The 23,210-nt window shown below is 39.6% G+C and overlaps 1 protein-coding gene across 1 annotated transcript in view; it reads left to right on the top strand.

Moving 5' to 3' along the window:
- akap6 (A kinase (PRKA) anchor protein 6) overlaps nt 1-23,210 on the top strand; it is a 211,856-nt gene that overhangs the window by 141,199 nt on the left and 47,447 nt on the right. The window contains exons 16-17 of the mRNA XM_005728572.1: nt 13,522-13,668; nt 21,761-22,021. Coding sequence (XP_005728629.1) covers nt 13,522-13,668; nt 21,761-22,021 — 408 coding nt within the window. The remainder of the gene's footprint in view (nt 1-13,521; nt 13,669-21,760; nt 22,022-23,210) is intronic.

The raw sequence follows: 23,210 nt of genomic DNA, 5'->3' as shown, positions 1-23,210 counted from the left end.
CACACACACACACACACACACACACACACACACACACACACACACACACACACACACAGCTATGCTATTACACTTCTGTCATTGTGTTGGAATAGAAAGAAAAGAGGAGGGGCAGGAGTGTGTGTTTTGGATGAAAGAGGTAAAGGTGGAGGAGAAGGTAAAAAAAAAAGAGCAAAGAAAAGGAATCGAGAATCAAACGAGAGACTAGCCTTAAAAAATGTTCCAAGGTAAAAGTACTCACAATTACTCCAACCCAAACAGCCACTGTGATAGGCTGCTTTTGCCTTCGTGTACAACCCAGAGGAGCACACAGGAACCAGAAGACATGCCTTAAAACGTAATAAAAATAGTAGAGGACTAGTTTAGGCAATAAAACATGTTGGATAGCTTTGGTGGACGATCACGGCAAGCATTACTTAATTGTTCAAGGATCTTCATCATAATTGTTACACAAATGAGAGTTATAAATGATAACTTAAGAAAACACACAACAGTCCTCCCTGTGGCTTAATAACAACATTACATGAATTCTTCCTTTTCTCCCATCACAGTTATTACACTGCAGGTGTTAGTGGCATTTCACATCGTTAATGTTGAGGCATTTCCTCATGACTGCTAGAATAAACTAGAATATTGGGAATGTTAACCTCTATGGGACACAGGATGTACAGGGTCCTGTATACAGCTCTGCACAACGATGAAAAGAACTATACTAGCCACAATCCACAATACAAAATATCATCTTTTACACAAAAACAGACTTAAAATCTGAAAGACGACCCAGTTTTGTGTAGGAGCTGGGAGTTATTGTAGGGGTAGGACTATGTCAACTCCAATGAAAAGGAAAATGGAGCTTTGTAACTTGATTAATGTGGTAAAAGTGTCTATTTCTTCCTAAACGAAGACCTTTTCTTAAACCTGGCCAAATATTTTTGGTGCATAAACCTAAATAAAGAGCAACAACTGAAAATGACACAATATGAAAAATACAATTGCAAATATTTTAAAGTAAAATTGCAACTATATCTAAAGATATCATAAAAACATGAACCTCAAAATCCTCCTGAAGGGGGATTTTGACTATTTGTGTATTACACATTTGCTGTAAAACACGGTGGCTTGGTTTTCTCTTGGTGGAAATGTTCAGGAGATTGAATTCATCAAAACCAGCAGGGTGAGTGTACTTTGGAACAGCGAATCAAAACAGGATGAGAGTAAAAAACAGGAAGTCTTTTCTAAGACGTGGTAATGGATGTTTATTAAAGAATACCATAAATTTAGAGATAAAAGCCTGTCAGATAAAAGCCTGGTTCTCTCTGCAGTGTAGGTGAAGACCACGGCATCAACCCACTCTGACTTTCGGTTTCTCTCATTAACTCCAGTTACACACACACACAAACACACACACTCAATGGCGGAAGCCGAAAACAGAGGAAGTGTTGTTCAGCAGCACCTGCTGTCCTCAGTAAGACTGTAAGTCAGCGGTGAACACTTCAGCACAAAAACACCACTGATATGATTAGCACATTGACTCTGTGATTAAGCACAGAGAATGTCATTAGTTCTGATTTAGTAAGGCTTTATTGGTGTCATTTTTTTATCGAAACAAATGAATTCAATATGCATATGAAAAGGCAATGGATACATAACATATGCAACAAAAAGTAATACAGTCACCACCGTGCAGGATCCCATGTCACAGAAATGTTCTCAAGTTTACTTCTCTGGAATAAGAGTAAAAAGTAAATTTTGAAAGAACAAACCTACAGACGACACAGAAACAACACAACCATTCCTGTACCAACAAATTCTCTCTCTCTTTGCCCTCCCCACCCCTCGTCACTATAAAGACTCTTTGTTTCTAAGCTGAATAGTGTGATCTCTCCAGCTTCCTGTAGAGTTAGAAGCGCACAAATACATTTATACTTGTAAAGTCATGAGAGCTCCATCATGGGTGAAGTCTGACTACAGGCCAGAAAGAAGAATCTAATCAAAGCTAATTCTGGCCTTAATCTGCAAAACCACGTTATCCTCTTTAACAGAAGCTGACCTTTATTTTTGAAAATGTTTGGCCCTCACACAGAAAGACAAAAAAGGAGCACGCACATTGACACTGACAGAGACACATTTGTTGTTACTTTCGTGTTCAGCATTAGTGTGCATGCTTTTCTCACATTTTCTGGAATTCTGCAAACTTTTTTCATGAAATCTCTTGGAATGAGCGAATTCCCAGGGTTCTTAGGGGGTCATAGGTCACCTGGCATGAAGTAGTGACATCCCATTGTCACTCAACCTTCCCACAGCCAGCACACTCTTTTTCTTTACTCGTCTGTAAGAAGAATGGGCTGAAAAAGTAAAAATACAAACTCAAAGAATATTTTGTTGACACCTTTTAAAGATGAATTGATGATGTCTGCAGAAATCTGTGTGAAGTCTTGACTTTTTTTCTCCTTTTTTGTAAAATATTGTGATATAAATCACACACTGAAACAGCTGAAGTAGCAACTTGTGGTGAATTATGAAATCTGTAAAAAGCTGAAGGGATTGTTTATTTGTTCTCCTCGTCTCAGTTATTAGTATGTGCATGTGTTTAGCTGCTATGCTGCAGACATAACAGGCAGTTGTTGTCTCTGTTCTCGCGCCGTATTTTTTCTGTCCCAGCAGACATGTAGATATGTTGCCCTCCCTGCTTTGTACAAATGACCTCCCAGCTAAACACACACACTCGAAACACACGCGCACACAAACTCACGCGTGACTCGCTGCAAGGCTGAATGGCGAGCCGTCATTACCGGCCAGTCAAACGGCTCATTCATCTGGTTTCCATGGTGACAATTAAAACATGTTGCCGGGCCTTTTGTTGTTTCCTCGTTTGAAAACAGAGAAAGTCTCTTTTCTTTTTTTTTTTTCCTCTTTGCTTTTTTTTTCTTTTGCATCTTTTTGTCCAAACAAAAGGGTTTTAATTCAGCGAAAGAGAAACCTCCAGAATCTCAGCTACTCAGAAAGCAGAGAGTATGATTTTAAATTTCAAATCACATTTACACTAATTACCTCATCATGACAGAGGAAAAATACATTACTCTATGCATGATGTTTGTAACATATAACTTTTTGTGCACAACTGGGGCTACTTGCCACAAATGTGTTATTTTTTCCGTTTTTCCAGCTGAGTAAAATTGTTTGTGGTTAAAGCTATTAAGAGTTTGGAGGTGTTTGGGTCGGATCGATTTGCCTAGAGGTATAACAGAGGGCTTTTTTGGGATACTGAGGCTGACAATCCTGGACAGCATGTCATACCGTTCATGGTAATACCGGTATAATGTTTGGCATCGATAAGAAAATGAAATATCGCGATAGAATATGGGTAAAATGCGCAGTGCCTTTGTTTTCATACGCACATGGCGGTAAAAGCATGGTGGAGAAGAAGAAGGGCGAAAGCAGATCGTTGAATGAAACAGATGAACCAGAATTGGTTTTTAAAAATGCTGCAACTTCAGTGGTGTGGAACTGGTTTAGCTTTCGTCCGTCAGATACACAACAAAGCACTATTTTTGGTAGAGCATGCTAGCGGGCCGTCGTTATTACCGTGTTTTTTGGAAAATATGGCACACTTGAAATCAATCCTTTGATTTTTCTGAAAATCAACAGTACCCCTTATAATCCCGCGTGCCTTATGTATGAACTCTGGTTGTGTTTACTGACCTCGAAACGATTTTATGTACACGGCGCTCGAAAATCTGTCAAATGTTTTAGTACGACTTTGCTAAGCTACGAACCTGCACCGCTTGATGGATTGTCGGAGCATTATGTGTATAACCTCTTTTTAAGTTTTGTGGATATTATACATGGTTATGCTGAGGATATGTCGGCCAATTTCCACTGGAAATGCCTTTTGGTTAAACTGTCAGCAAGGAATTAGCATTTGCACTGTAAAATTTTTATATAACTTAATGGATATAAAAAAAACAGCTGCTTGTTTAAGTGAAAATACATAAATTTTTGTTTTTTTGCACTAATAAAGTTGTGGAGTTGTGAAGTATTTTTTCTAGTGTCAATTATATCGTCAGTTAGATCATTATCGCAAATTTTTGAATGTATATCGTGATTAGGGATGGATATCGTTTAGGTTTTATCCCATACCAGTACCAAACCGGTACTTTTGAAACGGTGCCGGTGCTTAAACGGTGCTCGAACCGGTGCTTAAAGAATGGAGAACACAAAATTGGTCCAAAAACCTCTCATGTTCTGCTTTTTTTTTGTAAAAAGATAACAATGTTAGCCTTTTCTGCTTTTCAGTCTGGTTACTACCGTTTATGTCAGAACCGATACCGGTGCCCAATCCTACTTGTGATGAATATTTTTGGTCATATCGCCCTGCTTTATTTCCAGTTGTAGCTAATGTTGTGTGCTATCTAGCTTGTGCAGCATGTGTGTATGCGTTACTCTGGTCCACTAACTAAATGGTCACTTTACTCTGACACTGTCTGAATACAACCATTCGTTTCCTACATCGAGGTACTGCGCTGGTGTGCAGGGCTGTCCTTATTACTTTCCACCTTGTTTGTCTGCAGCTCTCTGATAACTTAATAAAATATGAATAATTAGCCTAACCAAGCGCTGCTTCTGGTGACAGCAAGCAGTTGTAGTTTTGCAGGTCCCTGCTGGAGAGACCACAGAAGGTTTACTATAGAAACTAGAATACATGCATTATTCTGTTGTGATGACTTTTAATGTAAATGGGGCACTGGTATAAAATAAACACACACCAAAAGTTAAATAAAAATGCATGTTTTTATACCATACAGTATTTTTTAGTGAAATTGTTTTTGGAAATCGATATGCTAAAAGTAAAGTAACAATTAAATAGAGTAATAATGGTTATTTGGAAGGGGAAGTGTTGCTTAAAGATTTTTTTATGGCTGTGTTGTCTTCCTTCCTCACACACACACACACACACACACACACACACACACACACACACACACACACAGGTTGAAGTGTCTAGCAGTATAAATGGGGTGTCACAGAGCCACTTCCTCCTCTTTCAGAGCCGGTGGAACATCCATCTCAGTCGGAGACACTGAGTCACACACACAAACACACTGAAATGTAAGCAAGCATAGAGTGTTTTCCCCTCTTTTCTCTATCTTTGTGTATATCCAGCACACATACACACTCTTTGCTTAGGAAGGAGAGTTTTAGAAGATGAAGTGAATGAAACAGAGGAGGTGTTAAGTGGGGGAACGCTGGGGTATGAAGCAGAACGGTTAATAATGAGCTGGAGTTATAATAGACATTTGATGACTCTTAATAGTAAGACAGGGTCAGGGTTGTTGGATTGGTCAATAAATATCTGTGTTAGTTACAGGAAGCTGCTGTCAGTTTCAACCATGACTGCAAGCCTTCCCTCGCCTTCGCAGACCCAAACAAACATTTATCATAGACATGCCACATCCGAAAACAACAGTTCAGGAGATTTAGGGTTTTAGCAATCCAGAGAGTAAACACAGTTACAGGATAAACTCTGTAGCTCAAAAGAGATTTTTTTTTCTTGTTAATGACAAGAAACCTTTGTTTAATGTAACCAGAACCCTAAAGACTCACATTTAATTATGGTCACACCTGGAAGGGCCAGACATATATGCTTTACTGGCGTACTTTCAAAAATACATGCTCTACGTCTTATGCACCTGCAACAAGTCAACCAAAAAGAAGCTTTAGTACACTTCTTTGAATCCTAATCAAAATAAATTTATATTCTCTTTCATAATGTCTCTGATTAAAGTCAGCTTAAAAATCCGGTCTTTGCTGACTGCCAGAGGTTGAGCATCTAACCTTGCAACGATGTGGCATCATGTGAGTGTGAGTGTTATGGTTACAGGTGTAAGAAAACCCACTCAGCCACACCCCAGTAATGCTGTATAATCAAAGGTTAAATTGCCTTAAAAGCATTGCTTTTCACTTTTATATTTAGATATCCTTCATGGTTTTCTTTCAAGTTTTCTTCCTCATTCTCTTCTTTTTGTGGTCCATTGATGTATGTCTTGGCTTGATATTGCCACCTGTAGGTCAATGGATTAAACTTGTATGTGTTACATGTGTCCCTTTATAAGTCCATGTAGATAAACAAACCAGACAGAGTTCTGCTCACAGAAGACTAGTTTCATAGAATTAAGATCTAATTTTTCACAGGAAGCAACTAACCACTATTATTGTAAGCCCAGTCTTCATTTGACTTTCATCCATCCACTTTATAACCACTTTTCCAGTTCAGTGTTGGTGGATGCTTGAGCATATCCCAGGTACCACCTGGAGTGGTCACATGTCTATCACAGCAGACTTTTTTTTATCCCATCCTGATAATTCTGTAGTTTTATTGCTATTTTTGACCCTTGCAATAAACTTAAGTAAGCAAGAAAGTGGAAGAAAACAAGAAGCAACAGGACTTAAAGAGAAAAAAGGTGAAATAGTTTTCTGAAGATTAGAACAGCAACAGGAGCTGAGGAACAGTGTTGCAGAAGAGAAACCGTATAGACAGAAAAAGAAAGAGTGAGGAAGAATTAAGAGGATGGAGACACAAAGACAGAGGGGAAAAAGACAAGACGATCACGAGGCGGAGGATAGAGATGCGTCCTTATCACTTCCCACAAACTTTAGTTGCCGCGACGACAAAATCGTTCCGTTACGCAGCCTCCGACAAACTTCTCTCATTTGGCGGATAAGATGAATCTGCGAGACGAGCGAAGGAGAAAAAAAACCTAATGTTCAAAATGCATTAAATGTTTTTCATGTATGACTGCATTTTTGCTGACATTTCAGCTCCGTGCTCATTAATATGGAGACCAAATTAAACTTATGATTGCTTGTTGATTTTCTCCCCCTCTTCCTTTCCCCCTTCCCTCCTCTCTCCTCCACTCCCCCTGTTTCCCTCTCATCTGTTTTGTGAAGCGTTTATCCACCATTTCTCTCTTTGTGTGTTTTGGGAAAGCTCTGTCATTTTACTGTTTTCTGATGTGTGATTCATTAATCTATTTGCACAGAGCTTTACTTCAACAATGGACAGAAGTATTTTCTAAAAATATATTTGCTGTAGCAAAGATTCATTGTCTGTAGGGAGCAGATTTTAGTGTGTCAGAATATTAGAAATAAGTGATGAATTGTCGCCAGCTTACACCATAAACATATGCATTTATTGTACAGTGACATCCTAGGAAACAAACGTAGATTGAACAAATTGAAAATAATTCTTCCTATTGTACAATTTTCTCCTTTGTAGTAAGGAACATCTGTTTTGTCTTGTCAGAGTTGACCTCTTATGATACCACAGTGGGATGTGGTGAACCCAAACACAGAGCACTGAGGCAGGATTAGAAAAAAACAAAAAACAAGCCTCTAATGACTGATTCAATCAGAAAATGAGCTAGCTAAAACAAAACAGAAATCAAAGAAGGAACCAGAGGGAGGAACTCAGAAATTGACGACTGGCAGGGGGAGAAACAACACTACTGAAAACAACTGAACACCGGTGAAACTAATGAGGATGGGGCACACAATCACAAAGGAGCAAAAATAATGAAGCACGCAAAGAGTTTTCGGACTGAAACGAGGCAAAAGCATGACACGGACAGTTTCAAAAATAGTGGGCTGCATGATTTTCTGGCATAACTTTCTTCCGTTGGTGACATTCCCATTTAGGAATATGTGAATATTTGCTTTTCCTGAACTTCCTTCACTGTTTTACGTTGATTTTTTGTTACTTGTTAGACAGTCCATAACCATCCAACCACTAGGACCATTACACCCCATTACACCTGCAATGGCAGTCATTTGGGATGAGAAGGTGTTGCCTTTGGGGCTTAACGTTTTTTATTGAATAGCTCGGAAAAGACTGAATAAATTCAGTGTAGAAATATACACCCAGACTTTGACATAGTATATCCATTAGTTTTACTAAACTACATACATCAATTTTTGCATAAATGAGTACAAATGCATGCTGTCTTTCTTTTTCACAGCTGCATCACATATTGTTCCTGCGTTCATCTATATTTCAAACTGAGCAAAGAAATGTGAATAAACATTTTTTTAGAGTCACATATGTAACATATGGGACTGAAGCAACAAGTAATTAGTTTAAATTAGTAACAAATGATGTTTAATGTTTTCTGTACAGACGCTGGGATCTGTGCCAGAGAAACTTTTAATGGATTCAGCAGCAAAATGCTAAGTTTGTTGATTGCCACATTTTAACCCAGCTTTGGGGGGGCAGAGGGGCACAAGCCAGTGTACTCCTAGTGCCAGCCCCGACATAAAAAGGAGAGGAGACAGTTGCATCCGGGAGGGCGTCTGGTGTAAAATCTTGGTCAAATCAAACAGATCATAAAGAATGGGATTTCCATACTGGAGCGGTTAACAGCAACCTCCTATGGTGCTGTTGGCCAGCAGAGTGCCAGTGGAAACTGTGCTACTGTTGGCCAAAGACAACTAAAGAGAGAGAAGGAACAGCAGGAGTGATGAGGTGAGTTTACAGGCTTTAAATATAGAGAGAGCTGGCTGATGTGATGGACAGAAGGAAGGTAGATGTGTTGTGTGTTGAACCAAGTGGAAGGGAAGGTGATTGGAGTAGATTTCATGGACATGTAAAGGAAGGAAACAAAGGTGGTGAGAAGGTTTTAGGTAGGTATGGTGTTAAGGAGAGAACTGATGTGGTGAACACTTCCATCAAAAAGATGTTGGAACATAGGATTACATGTAAGAGTGTAAGCAAGCTGCACACTGGCGGACTACATCCTATGCAAAAGGTGCAATCTGAACGATATGGGAGAATGTAGCTCGACAGCATCAGATGGTAGCCTGTATGATGGCTTGGACAACAAGAAGAGGCAGTGAGTGAGGGTAAGTAAATGTTGAAAGTTGAAGACTGATGCTGGACTAATGTTGGATGGAGTTCAGGAACGTGTTGAGACAGGCTGTGGGTGATAGGGAAGAGTTACCAGATGACTGGGAAGGTGAGGTACTAAGGAAGGAGAAAAGTCCTTTTATTAATTGTCTAGACAGAGATACTGAGCTGGAAATATGCTTAGGGGTTCTTTGGAGAAGAGAGGAGGATGGATGGATGGAGGACAGTTTGTGAATCAGGAAGTGCAGAGGATGAGTAAGCTGCCAGCCAAAAGAAGAGGAAAAGAAGAAGACCTCAGAAGACATTAATGGATGTCAATGTTACCACGTTTCAAAGAATACAGCAGAGAGAATGTCACAGGTCACATTCTCTTTGAACCCTAGAAGTATTATATGAAGAAAGAGAATAAAAAAGTGGCAAAAGTAGAAGAAAACATTTTAGTTAGACATAATCAAATAGTCACAGACTAAAGGCACTCTCTGTCACCAAAAGTGAAAACTGCCTTTTAAAACTACTGCTGATGCATCATTTCTAATCTTTGGCAGTTTTACTCTTAAAGATTTGAAACTGAAACTATGAGCAAAACACACACACACACACACACACACACACACACACACACACACACACACACACACACACACACACACACACACACACACACACAGATTTCTAGTCCAGCATCTCCATGTAAATTAAGTTAGATTTTAGAAAAAGAATTTTCTCCCACTGAAACAAACACCCAGCTTGCGCTCGCCATTTTCACCTTTGTGAATATTGGCACACGCCAAACGTGCTGGTATGCATCACACCTTCATGTTTCAGCTGGCCACTTCTGATGTTTCATTGCACAGAAATCCTGCATTTTTTCAACAGGGCTTTTATGGTGAAATATTTGCAGAAACATCTTTTTGTATTTATTACTATCTTGTGTCCCGACCTAGCAAAGTTTTTAATATCACAGAAAATATCAAAACTATTCACTAACAATTACAGGGGATTACAAAAATGTAACATGCTCAGTTGTTAGAAGTGGAATGGTAATATTTGCTGTCACCAGTTTGCAGCCTGCTTTAAGCTTTGGATATTTTTAAAAAAGTTGAACCCTTCTCAGCTGGCCAACTTTTGAGGCTTTGAGTCGTGGCGTGTGTTGCCGGCATTTGAGCTTCAATTCCCATCATACGGCAAGAGTCTCTTACTGCGAACATGGTGTCAGTGTCATTGAAGCAGCGCTCCTTTACTTTTCCATCTATTTATTGTAGTTTTCTCTGTTTCTTTCCTCTGCACATGATCTCTTTATCTCAGTCCTTGTCTTTTTTACTTCGTTCTTTGTCTCTCTCCATCCTTAGGCCTGTGTATCTTAGTCCATCCTTGCATGGAGATTGACTGGAGGCATGAATACATCACAGCTAGCCATCCATGTAACCCTCCCTTCCACCCCCCCATCTTCACCCATCATCCTCCCCTCCACCCTCCCATTTCTCCAAGATCCCTCTCTCAGCACTTATCTCAAAGTTCGGATCTCATGCATTTTAATCGGCGTGTCTATCTTCCTTTCTCCCTCTCTCCCTCTTTTCTTTGACTTTGGATCAGTGGCATCCTTCAAACAAACAACAACAACAAAACAACCCCCCTGCCGCCTCCCCACTGGCTCCCTATCCCCTTTTTAAATCAATATTTGCCATCAGCGAATAAATCGTATAATTTCCTGGCTGTTAGAAGAGTGCGACGCCGACATATTTACCTTCCACTCGTCTATTTTTTTTGCCTTCGATCCCTCGTTCTCGCGGCGTGGCTATTAGCTAAGTGAAGGGGATGGATGGCCGTGAAGCACCGAGCGATAGCATCTCCATCAGAATCGTCGACATTGAAAAATGGCCGCCGCCTCTCTGATGACAGAACAGCAAAAACACACACACACACATACACACACAAACATGCATGCATACATACATCCACACACACACATAGAGTCACAGAAGAGACATTTAAATATTCAAATAGGGCCGGGTGGTAATGATAAACGACAAGGGAAAAGTAGAATTGAGTAGCTATCGATGCAGAAAATGAAAAGAGGAGAAAGAGAAAAGAGGAGAGGAGGAGGGAAATTAAGCCAAAAAATATGGAGGCATGGAGGGAGAGGAGAGTTATGCTAACAAGCGAAAACAGGGAAGACAAGAGATGGATGGAAAATAGGATGGATGAATTAGGCAAATAAGTGCAAGTGGTGTTTTACAGTAGATAAAATAAATAAATGTGGAGATTTAAAAAGATGGATTGAAAGAAGAGAAAGGGCAAGTGGAACAAGAACTACGAAACTAAACCTTGGACTTCATAAAATAAAGGGGACATAATGGCTGGAAGGGCATGCAGAACCCTGGAAGTACTTGCTAAAGACAAGACATTTAGCCAGTTTAGAAACCAGAAAGTGAATCTATAAGTCATAAATGGAAGAATTGAAGTTGCCAAAAATCAAGACACCACAAAGAGTAAACAAAGATCAGACCACAAAAAAAGGAGCTGGAGAGAAAACTCGAGAAACAAGCAAAAATGTGGTTGGTTGGAAGCGCAATATCCAGAGAGAAGAACGAAAGGGAGAAAGGAAATTAAATCAACTCAAAATGATGTGGTTTAGCATCAAAGAACTTCTGAGCTGAAATAAAAGGAAGAAAAAAAATCAATATGAAAGCACAAAAGACATAAAAATGAAGAGCTTTGACAATTAAGGTACACTTTACTGCCATTCTCTCCATAAAGTCAGTGTACTATAGAAGACAATTGCTGCTGTGCACAACAAAAGTGAAGAGGTAAAAATACGAGTGGTGCCATTCCTGTTTGGGCGTAAATATAAATCTGATTATTTGTACTGCAACTTGATTTCTTCTTATGGGCTCTTATGGACTTGAAGGTAGGATTTAACTATGGGCGCCTACTTGGCAACGTTTAATGAAACAAAGTGACACAAGGTATAAGATCAGCCTGTTTTCCATTGTCAGTGTGATAAAAGACACAAGTAGGAAATTGCCTGGTCGATTGCTGTCAATCAGTTGTGTCAAAAACTTCCAACTTTGGGGAAAAACTGTGATATTTCTAGAAAACTGCATCAGTTGTTTTAAATGTTTTTTCTTCACATTCCTGAAAGTGTGACTTTTAGATTCAAAAATAGAAAAACCTGCAGCTCCGTCACTCCCCAACTACAGAACTCAAGCACAAAAGGGAAGGAAAATATTCAGCAACACTTGCTGGTACAAAATGGAGCATTTTTAAAATCTCTCCATAAAGGACTCCACAGTCTACCGTCAAGTGCCGCTGCGGTGTTTGATTCCTGCGCGACTGCGGAGCTGCAGAGGTGCGACAGAGTTTTTATCTTTAAAGCGGTCAAAGCAGGTGAAGCAGTGAGTGAAATCTGCTGAAAACTCCTGCGACACCCTCAAACGCTTCATCATGAGATGAGCTGCAAACAATAACAATAAAAAATGTGCTCCCGTTTGAAAGACCAAGGAATATTCTACTGAAAATCTGTCTTTTGAGCATTTAATACTCACCCCCTGTAGATGGATTCACAGCAAGTACAATGGATTCAAGTGGAGATCCAGTTTCATGGTGTCAACATGTCAAAACATAGAAACATTGACATTACAAATTTCCTTTGTCAAGCGTGTTTTGGAAGAAAAAAATTACCAGCAACCACTGCCTCAGTCGTTTATCCTCAGCAAGAGCTTTAAGTTTCCAGTACAGAACCATAAATAGTTCAACCGTATTTGTGTGCCCACACCTGTAAATGGTAAGTAAAAAGGTTAACTGTAGATATGCTGATGTTTTAATGATTTTAAAACATTAAACTGGACAGGATAGCTTTCTATAGGGTTATATATGGAAATGTGGAATGTGATTTTGAATGTACTAATCAACAGCGGTGAATTACACAGCCATACTGCCTTTTAAAATGTTGGTGCTGGACAAGTCAAGCTGGTTAAGCACATTATCAATTATTTCAACACTGTAAAGTGCATTAAAGGTGTGGTTGAAGCTATGCAAGTAACACCCATGTTTAAAGTGGCTTTTTATGCGCCAGGTTAAAGTCATCATATGTGCAAGTAATCCGTATGAGCCAATAGCTCAGATTTACAAATAAGATCAGATATTCCTAATATAATTATCTCAGGCACACACAGCCCCACCGACCTGATGAACAAACCTTATTTTTACAAGGGGCAGCCAATAAAAAGAAAGCAGGCTTAAAAAGAGGGTGACCTCAAAGGAAAGGAGCTAAAACAGCTTGTTGCTGACAGCAAATTAATGAGGGCCGGCACAAAGATCGAGTAGGAGATAAACAAGGATTATTTTGAATGCAGTATCGAGCAAGGTAACTCTAATAGAGTTCAAGAATAAAAATATGGAGCAGTCTCCTTCAAAGGGAAGGAAAATTGGTGGCTAATTTAAAGGTAAACATGTAGGAGTGGGACGAGCATAAATGCCCAGTCAGTGTGGTACCATTAATTAAGTTTATATTAATGAATCCCGAGTTTGTTTTTTAACTAGTGTGCTTCACACAGCTGCCAAACAAGAGTTAAATGTCAAGTTGGATTGTATCTGTTCATACGTGTGTCCTCCTTATCCAGAGCAGCCACACTGAGCTGATGATGATGGAGAGCAGAAAGACCAACCTGCTGGGCCGAGCCGAGTCTCTGAAGAGGAGTGGCACTGAACTACCGAGCAGCTTCCACTGCAAAATACACAACCTGACACACATGTGGAGACAGCTGGAGGTAACACACATGCACAGTAAGACACAGTAGAGCCAAGTTTTAGAAGATACAGGAGTGCAACTGTGGCACCATGGCCACAGAGATAGTATATCACAGTAATACTCCGTTGAGACTGTGCATACAAGTCTGTGTTTCTATGTGTGTGTGTCTGTGTGTCTAATTTTAGGCTAATCAGCACTGATCCAATCTAGAACATGAAGATGATAATTAGTGTCGTCTCAATTAGGGAGCCCTGCTGCCACCATGGCCTTTAACTGTGCAGTGGAATGCACAGACAGACAGACAGACAGACAGACAGATCAATCTACGACTTTAAATGGATACATCATACAGTGGTGACTTAGAAAACAGAAAACACATTCACCATAAAGTATACCGTGCTTTATTTCTTTCTAATACACATTGGACACAGTAACAGCTCTGAAGACATGCACACACACTAAAGAAAACCAGTGTAGGAATAACAGTTTTTATTTTTCTGAGATCCCAAAAATCTGAAGATAAAGCTTTGAGTTAATATTTTGGTCCATATCAACCAGAAAAGCTCTTCTGATGAGTCAACCTTTTTTGCAAGTTATCAGTGTGTGCTTTTGATGAAAGGCACACAGTGAGTCACAAATTATGTACTTCGATACATAGACCAAACCCCTCTGGCTATCCTGTATGGGGTGCTTTGTGAGTACGGGATGTGTGCCACTTTGTGACCGTTGCAGGAGCTTTGTCCTCATTCCCAGTAATAAGTTGGACTCGAGCCTGGTGTGTGTTTCACTCTTTCACAGCTACCCTTTGTCACTGATTCTGTTCATGGTTTTTATGGACAAGTCCAGCCAAGTGGCAGAAGGTTTTCACTTTGTTGCTCTTAGAATCTCATCTCTGCTTTTTGCAGATGATGTGGTTCTGTTTCCTTCATCGGGTGATGGTCTCCAGCTCAGACTGGAGCAGTTGGCAGTCAAGTTTTCCTTTGCCGGAAAAGGGTGGAGTGTCTACTCCGGTCAGGGATGAGTGACTGCCCCAAGTGGAGGGGTTTAAGTATTTCGGGTTCCTGTTCATGAGTGGCGTCATGGTGGTGCGGACGGTGCGTTGGTCTGTTGTGCTAAACAAACAGCTGGGAATGAAAGCAAAACTTCGAGATAGGATGAGGAGTTCAGCAATCTGAGAGGTGCTCAGGGTAGTACTGCTACTCCTTCACATCAAAAGGCGCGCATTGAGGTGGTTTGGGCGTCCTGAAAGGATGCCTTCTGAGTAACTCCTGGGCTGGGGAAGTTAAGATTACATCTGTTGGCCGGCCTTTTTAGCGCCTTGATAAGAGAGTGCAGTTCTGCACTGTGAGGTAGTGACTGGTGATCTCTCTGGTGACATTTCTGCTGTTGGTGGTTGAACATTAATGACACCTGAAGATGAAGTGCTGCATTTGTCAGTGGAACCCTAAACTTCTATTGATGATAATACACCTACTTATCTATAATTGTATACAGTGGTCCCTCGCTATAAAACCGTTCACCTTTTGCAGCCTCGCTGTTTCGCGGATTTTTGATTGGCTGCAGACCATTGTCAATCAATCTCGTGCTGTGTCTCCTGTACAGTACAGAATGCGTTCAGCTTGTCAAATTTACATAAATCTTCGATCGCTAGCAGTGTGACTCTGAAGTGCTGTACTGTATGTTTGTAAGTTTTCTCCCCAACAAACACAACATGGTCAACGATGAAACGTTTTGCACCGTCAAAGCCAACCGCGGGTGCCTTTGGTTTCATTCTATAACACTGGACTTATTTTTGTACGAAGGTTTGAACTTTGAGACAAGAGAGAAAAGTGTGAAAATGTTCATACCTGTCTGAGAAAAGTGTAGTGAGGGTTTTTACAGCCTTAAAACATCTATAATAATTGTAAAACATAAAGTTGGCTACTTCGCGGATTTCACCTATCGTAGGTTATAATTAGTAGTTTTCTTTAGCTTTTTTCTCCAAAGTGTCCGTGGCCAACTGGAGGTCACCTGATATTCATTGTGAAAAAGTTAAATAGACTTGAACCACCTGAAACAACTTTCATCTGTATGTCTTGTACTGTATTTGGGTCATTCCAAGGACTGAAGTGAGCTCCGCGTGCTTTGCTAATGGGTACGTTGGTGGCAGTTGTTTGTCTGTACCTCGGCGTGGTGATTAATTCCAGGTCTGCGGTGGGGTGACAGCTGGCGACGGCTCGTCAGGAGGCTGAAATTGCAGCGATGTGACTTTGTTCCTCCGAAGAAACAAACCGTCTCCTGTCGACCGAGTGGCACGTCACACAAACAGAGAGAAGCAACAGAGGAGCAAACACCATCTGCGTGTGTGCGCGTCATTTCCTTGTAGTCCCTAATGATGACACACACGCACACACACACATACACAGTATTGCCTCACTCATAAAAGTTATTGGAAGTGTGTGTGTGTGTGTGTGCATTAACATATGTATCAACCTTGCTGAAACGGATTCAATTTTAGAAATTAAACAACAGCAACAGATGAGTCTTTCTCTCTGCCTCTCTCTCTGCATCGTGTGTATTTCCGCCACAGTAACCAGGCTGTGATTAAACTTCTGTTACTGACGGGGAGGCATTTGGACTCTGAATGCCATTTCCCACGCATGCATTAAAGTTTGTGTGTGTGTCATCAGGTTGGGAGCTCTTAATCTCACATTCTCACTCGCTCTCCTGGTTTTCCTTCATCCGTCACCTCTTCAAATTCTGCAAGTATGTGGACACCCCATTAGCATGTCACAGTTACCAGAACTGAAACCAAACAGCTTTTGAAAAGGCAAATGCCCAAAAAAACGCCACAGCTGTCCATTCCTGCAGGTTCTTAGTGTTTAGCTTAAATCATCACTAATAAGTAAAGAGACTAGAGGTTGGCATCTTGAGTAATTAGATGACAGAAGTAGGCACAAGTTGTAAACATGGGATTCTTTCCCATCATCGCCTTCCCACCCACATGATGAAAACGCTTCTCTTACGCAGTTAAGCTCTATATTATTCAGGTCCTGTCATCTCCATATATGATTGTGGGTAACTGGCATCATTGCCATTGGAGCAGGGACTTAACATACAACATAAGACAAAACTGTCTGCTTGCCATAACACATACTGTGCAGCACTGGCTCAGACAACTATGCATATATAAATATGTAGTGGCAAAGATTATATTTAATACAATAATGCATATAATTTTTATAAGTTAACATCAATCCCCAAGATAATTGTCCATAACCATACTATGTTAACCAACTTTAAACATATGCCAAGGCAGCTCACTCTCTTGGCAATATTCACTTTTAAGGGGATAGCATTCTATTTTTATATAAACATTAAGTATAATAATATTATAAATGTATTTCGAACTAATTAGGCAGCTCATTCTCTTTCTCTTGACAATCCTTTCTTTAAAGATGTAACACATTTTGCGGTCGACTTGAATGAAAGGCAGATGTGAAATGTAAAAGTGAGATCAGAGGTCAAATATGACATGATATATGATTCAGACTATGTGTTGTTTATAATCCTCATACACCAGCATCATTTCCTAAATGCTGCCAATACAAAGGCAGTAAAATGTTCAGCATAGTTTTAAAGATAAAAGACAAATTTGGCCTTAGATGACCTTGAAGAAGAGGTCATCACTTTGACCTTCAGATCAGTCTATTGATCTTGAAGTAAAGGTCAAAGGCCAATTGTGACCACCACCACACTTTTTAAGAATCATAGTTTCTAAGTAATACGTCTTTTTTCGATTTCCTGCCAACAAATCATTAAGTTGATCTTTTTTGATGTTAACATGACCCCACTCTGCACCCCTACAAACCTTTAGCAAAATTAAGTGACAACTTTCTTTCACAAAGAATAACACGCTACCGAAAACAACCTATAACAAAGCCTTTATTATTGGCAGTGCTGAGGACTGTAAACCAGGGAACCAAGTTTATTTTTTGCTTGGGAAATTATTTTGTTACTTTTTGTGATGAGTTATGTTCGTTCTGTACTACCTTTGTTGAACGCGATTTCCCCGGAAGCTCAGGTTTCTTTCTGATACTTCCGATGTTGGATTGAAGCCTAAAGAATTCTTTCTTGATTAAAAAAAGGTTTCATTGTTTTTCAAGGTTCCATGTCCTCCCAAAACGCAACCTGTTGTATCAACACTATTAAGAAGAATGTGCACTCTTAATAATAACGCCAGGTGAGCAGGATGAACAGGGACCTCTTCTGTCTTCACCCAAACTTTCAGTCTTTCTATTTCTTCTATTTCTGTCTCCTCCCAATCACATTTATTTCTCCTCCTTTACCTCTGATATTTGTTTCCCTGTTTTCCTTTCATTTTACTTTTTATCACTCTATTTCTTGCAGTGTTAAATCTTAGCTTATGTTAAGTATGTCAGAGGTCTCACTTGTTTCTGTCTTTCTGTCTTCTTCTCCTTCGGTCCTTTGCTCTCTCCTCACCCTTCCAACCTGGCGCCTCAGTGGCGTATTAACGGGCCTGTCGGTGCTCGCGTCGGCATCTGGTGCTCTGACACAAATTGGGAATTAACTGGAATTGATGTCCTGTGTCTCGCCTCTGAACTATCCTGGCCTTATGAAGAATTTATGACATAGCAAACACACGCACACACACAACCTGAATGATGAAGAAATAAAGAGGTTGTAAATTAGCTTTCATCTTTTCTGTCATGCTTTTTGGCAGCCAGATTTTTTTGGGGGGCGGTTTTGCAGCTGTTCAAGGTCAAACTGTATGTGTATGGATATTTACAGTACATACACTGGATACTATACACATAATGTGGAGGCAGAGCTGACAGGAATGAAATGAGCTTGAGCTTAAGCTTGAGAATCAGGCTTCACAGCTCTTTAGCAAACAAACAAATATTTGGAGATCTGCTGGTCGTCTTGCCTTGTGATATGAATATGTTCACCAATGTATGTTTTAGGAAAAAATGTTTTTGCCTGCTGTCTTGGGAAAATGTTCTTTATGTCTCTTAAATTACATCCTTGATGGCAGCTATTTCTCCTTGGATATGAGCTATCTTGCTCTCGTTTCTCTTTCTGTTTCTTGTTCTCTCCGTCAAATTAAGAAGACATTCATGATCTTAGCACAAAGCTAACTGCACACTTGACTGTTTGGGGTCCTGTTGTTGCAGTTGTTCATTGTCTAATGGGTTGTTATTACCTGCCAGAGTTCAGCTAAAGTGCTTTCTCCTATACTAACGACTCAGTACCTTTTGTATCAACACACACATATATATATATATGCAAATTAACAACAGAAACCCACATTGGGCTTGTTCAGGAGCAACTCTGTGTTCTGTTATTCCTGCCATGGCTGCTTGTTACAGTCATAGTGGAAACTTCAAGATAACAGCTATCTGAACCTTGAAATTTTTCCAAACAATGCATTATGAACCCTGAACAGGACAAGATACAGAGTACAGCTCCCACTGCAGAAACCAAAAGGTATGAAAAGAGAATTACTTCTGGTTTGCCAGCTATTTGGAAACATGGAAGGACGTAGTCGTTGTGTTTGTTGTATTTTACATGCTGAGAATGATGTAGTATAAGACCAAACCTTGGGACTCAACTTTCTTGCTTACTGGTTAAAATTGCTCCAATCCAACTTTATTTATAGAGCACTATAAAACAACATGATAGACCAAAGTACTTTCCAGTAAGAAACAGTAATAAAAGTTTAAAAAAAAATATGCATTAAACAGACAAAGAAAAGAAAATCACAATAAAATAAATAAATAAATGAGAAAAGATCAACATGAATAAGTAAATATTAAAACATGAATAAAATAGACGAATAATAAAATAACTAACTCTGGTATTACTCCTAAAATGCCTTGGAAAAAAAATCAAATGTTGATGCCAGCCTAATATGGAGGGGCAACTTATTCTATACATGGGAGCCGCAACAGCGAAAGCCCCGGTGTGTCAGTCTCGACATGGGGACAGCAAGGAGTGACTGGTCATATGATCTGAGAGAACGTTGTGGAGTGTATAAGTGTAGAAGGTCTGCCAGGTAGGTAGGAGCCAGGCCATTTAAAACTTTAAAAGCAAACAATAAAATTGTTTGTTTGTTTGTTTTCAAAGTGAAAATGCCACATTGTTAGTGTATGGATGTTTTGTGACATTGGTGACACCTTAAGACACAAACTGTTCCTAGCGTGTATTAAAGAATAATCGCTGTTATTATAACTTCTTCTATTAAAGTAAACATGGCAGTATGATCTTCCTATCTGCGAATCCTGACAACCTGTTCATGTATTACTGTTCCCTATTTGCCCACTGCTAGTAGCAAAGTGTTTTTGTGGGTTTTCTGAGCGTGGCTTATGTAACGGAGTTGGTTCTGGTAGTGATGTCATTTTTCAGCGGTTTTCAGTGATCATTTTTATTAGAACATTTGTAGTTATGCAGTGAGGTCAGCCGTACTGAGTTGCTCCTGCAAGGAAAAATTCAAAGAGAAAATATTAGGTATTAGATAATTAGTAATGACAACATGAAGATAACCTAGCAAAAGCATTAGCGCTACGTCTTTATCAATCAATTGTGTTCTGTGTATGAGATTAAATAAACTGGAGTATGTCCAAACTGGAGAAATGTAGAAGGACAACTTTGGAAGATTCAGACTTGACGAGACTGCTCTTTTGGACTGTATAGTAAATCTTACTTTCCTACATGCAAATTGAAGCTAAAGCTAAAAAAAAGGAAGAACGTATTTATTTATGTTCCTTTGGCATGTTGCACTGCGCATGTTACTGCTGATATCATGGCCTGGTCTCTACCTTGAGCCTGTGATTGGTGGCCATCACAAGTTTGTTTGTTTTGTGTTGATGAGCACTTTTAAGAAACACACACACACACACACACACACACACACACACACACACACACACACACACACACACTTGTTGAACTCCAACTGGAGAATAGTCTCTCTCAGCGGCTTACTGTGTCTCACTGTGTGATCAACAGGGGTTGGAAAATTACTGTGCAGTGCTTATTACACACACACACACACACGCACACACACACACACACACACACGCACACACACACACACACACACACACACACACATTTTGAGTCGCGCTCTTGTTGTTTTCAGTTGTTCCTATTTGAAACAGTGATTGCTCCGCGCCAAACCCTCTTTCAGTTTGTATTGTGTCTAAATGATGTTTTGTTTTGGGTGTGAATATCACGACTCTGTAGGAGAAGCTGCTAGAAGCTCTGAATTAGCAGCTGATCTGTTTGCACCTGGAAAAACACCAGACATATTCCCAGAGTTTTATTCATTCCCAACAGAAGGTTTGTGATGACAACAAGCTAATTGATAGTTTTGATAACACCGTTAGAAACTTTGTCTAAACGTGTTATTATATAAAAATAAAACTTTAAAAAATTTTTCTTACATCAAGAAATGCAGAAATGTGAGAAATATTATAATTATATAGAGAGAGACATACAGCAAAGTTTTATTTTATGCAAGAATTAGAAAATATGATGACGTACAGTCCAAGTTTGAAGTCAACTCAACTCTGAAAGTAGTAATTGAAACGATTACCAATGGGACTGTACGATATCACTGATTGATCTGTGACTGGGTGGGAAATATTCCAGTTTAACCTTCCAGTAGCACCTGTCAGCTGTAAATCCATGCACAGTCTGTGTTCGCAGCATCAGTAGAGCATTAGATCAAATGAAATTACTTTTAATTTCCAGTTAACTTGTACAGTATTGTATGTGAGAGCAAACCAGCAACCTCCCCCACCCCCCAATGTAAACACGATCTCATGTCAACAAGAACATTATGATTATATTATTACATCTTGAACAGCAGCACTGACATCAATGGCATTACTGAAAATGTAATCTTCACACTTGCAGCTAGGCGCTGAATACATGACATCCCTATTATTGATCTGCACATTTATAAAGGTAGATGATTAATAGCTGTGTGAGTATTGATTGATATGCTACTTTACATGATGGAGTATTGACATAACAAGGAGTCCTCAATGTAATTGCCTGACTTTTTCCTTTTTTTCCCCCCGGACTCTTCTCTCTTATTTCAGAAAATCCTCTCCAAGCATTCAGGACCCGGTAGGTCTGAGCAAAACCAGTCGTCCAACATAAAGGCTCAGCTGGCTGGAGGTCGAGGTGTCACTGTGGAAAACCCTCGATCAGCCCTGTCCCCACTTACCAACTCACTTCTGGAGCAGTTGGAGGCCCGTATCAAGGAGCTGAAGGCGTGGCTGCGAGACACTGAACTCCTCATCTTTAACTCCTGCCTCAGACAGGACAAGGATGCTTCAGAGCAGCTCCAGAGCTTCAAGGTAGGAAGGAAAGTGTCTCGGTTTGTCTCTTCGGATGTTTAATATATCAGTTAAATTAGGATTATATTAGTCTAATAGTAGAAACCTACAGCAGTCAGTTGTTACATATCAAGCTCTTTTATTTCATCATGGCAAACTTTTTTCTCAGTACACCTTCATTAAGCAAAGTACTCCCTTCATTTGTTTCGTGACTAAATGTAATCCTACAGAGAAGTACTATAGTCAGACCACCACCTTTACAGATGTGTATCTGAAATCACAATAAATGAAGATGAGTGTGGTTTGATAACTTGCTGATAATATATTTGGTGTGACACCTTCCACACAGGGCATGATTTACTAAACAGGGCAAAAAGCGTGTGACCGTAATCCCCAAATAATGCTCATTGGTTTGAAAGTTTTAAGGTTTTTTTTTTAACCAAAGCTCAGCAGTTTTCTAAACTCAGTTGCAGCCACTTCATTTCAATATCAAGCACAAAAAATAAGACGGGTGCGTTTTTCTCCTCCCTATATATGTTGCACATTAAGAAAGGGCCTCTTATGCAACAAGGTCACTCAGAAAAAAATGTCTGAATTGTCACCTTTTACACGTAATCTTGTCACTGTACTTTTTTAACACCAAAACCCAGTTTGCGTTGCCGCATCCGTTGATTAATATGACGATATGTTGATGGTATTAATGCTCCAATTGAATAAGAACAGATAGCAGGTGACACAGCATGGCTTTTTATGCTGTATCACCTGCTGCTAAATACTATAAATACCTTTTCAATGTTGGAACTTTTATAAAGTCTACTTTTGGGTAATAAAACTTCTATTTCAGGTGTATAGTTGGCCAAGATGGACAGATGAGTAGTAATCATATGATCCAGTGTAGTCTTCAGTTTAGTTTGCCCACACGTGTCCATTTATAAATTACTGCAGATGGAAACATCACTCGTCTCTGCCTGAACTAATACTTTACTTGATATTAGTGTGTATATCATGAGTATCTAGTTAAATGACTAAAGAAAAAGCCAATCAGTTGAGTTTATTCCAAAAGGTTACCAAGTTCACTATTCAAAATAACATTTCTTGCCTTTGATAAACCAGCTTCTGTATTTAATGGCACAAAAACAGCAACAAAATAATTCAACTACTTGACTTTGTATACAAATATGAATCTAGATAAACTAACAGTTTTCAAACA

The sequence above is a fragment of the Pundamilia nyererei genome, unplaced genomic scaffold, assembly GCF_000239375.1.
Source record: "Pundamilia nyererei isolate P.nyererei 1_Seehausen unplaced genomic scaffold, PunNye1.0 scaffold00029, whole genome shotgun sequence".
NCBI classification, from domain to species: domain Eukaryota; kingdom Metazoa; phylum Chordata; class Actinopteri; order Cichliformes; family Cichlidae; genus Pundamilia; species Pundamilia nyererei.
Note: the sequence above shows the minus strand (reverse complement) of the source record. Positions and strands in the feature narration are given on the sequence as shown.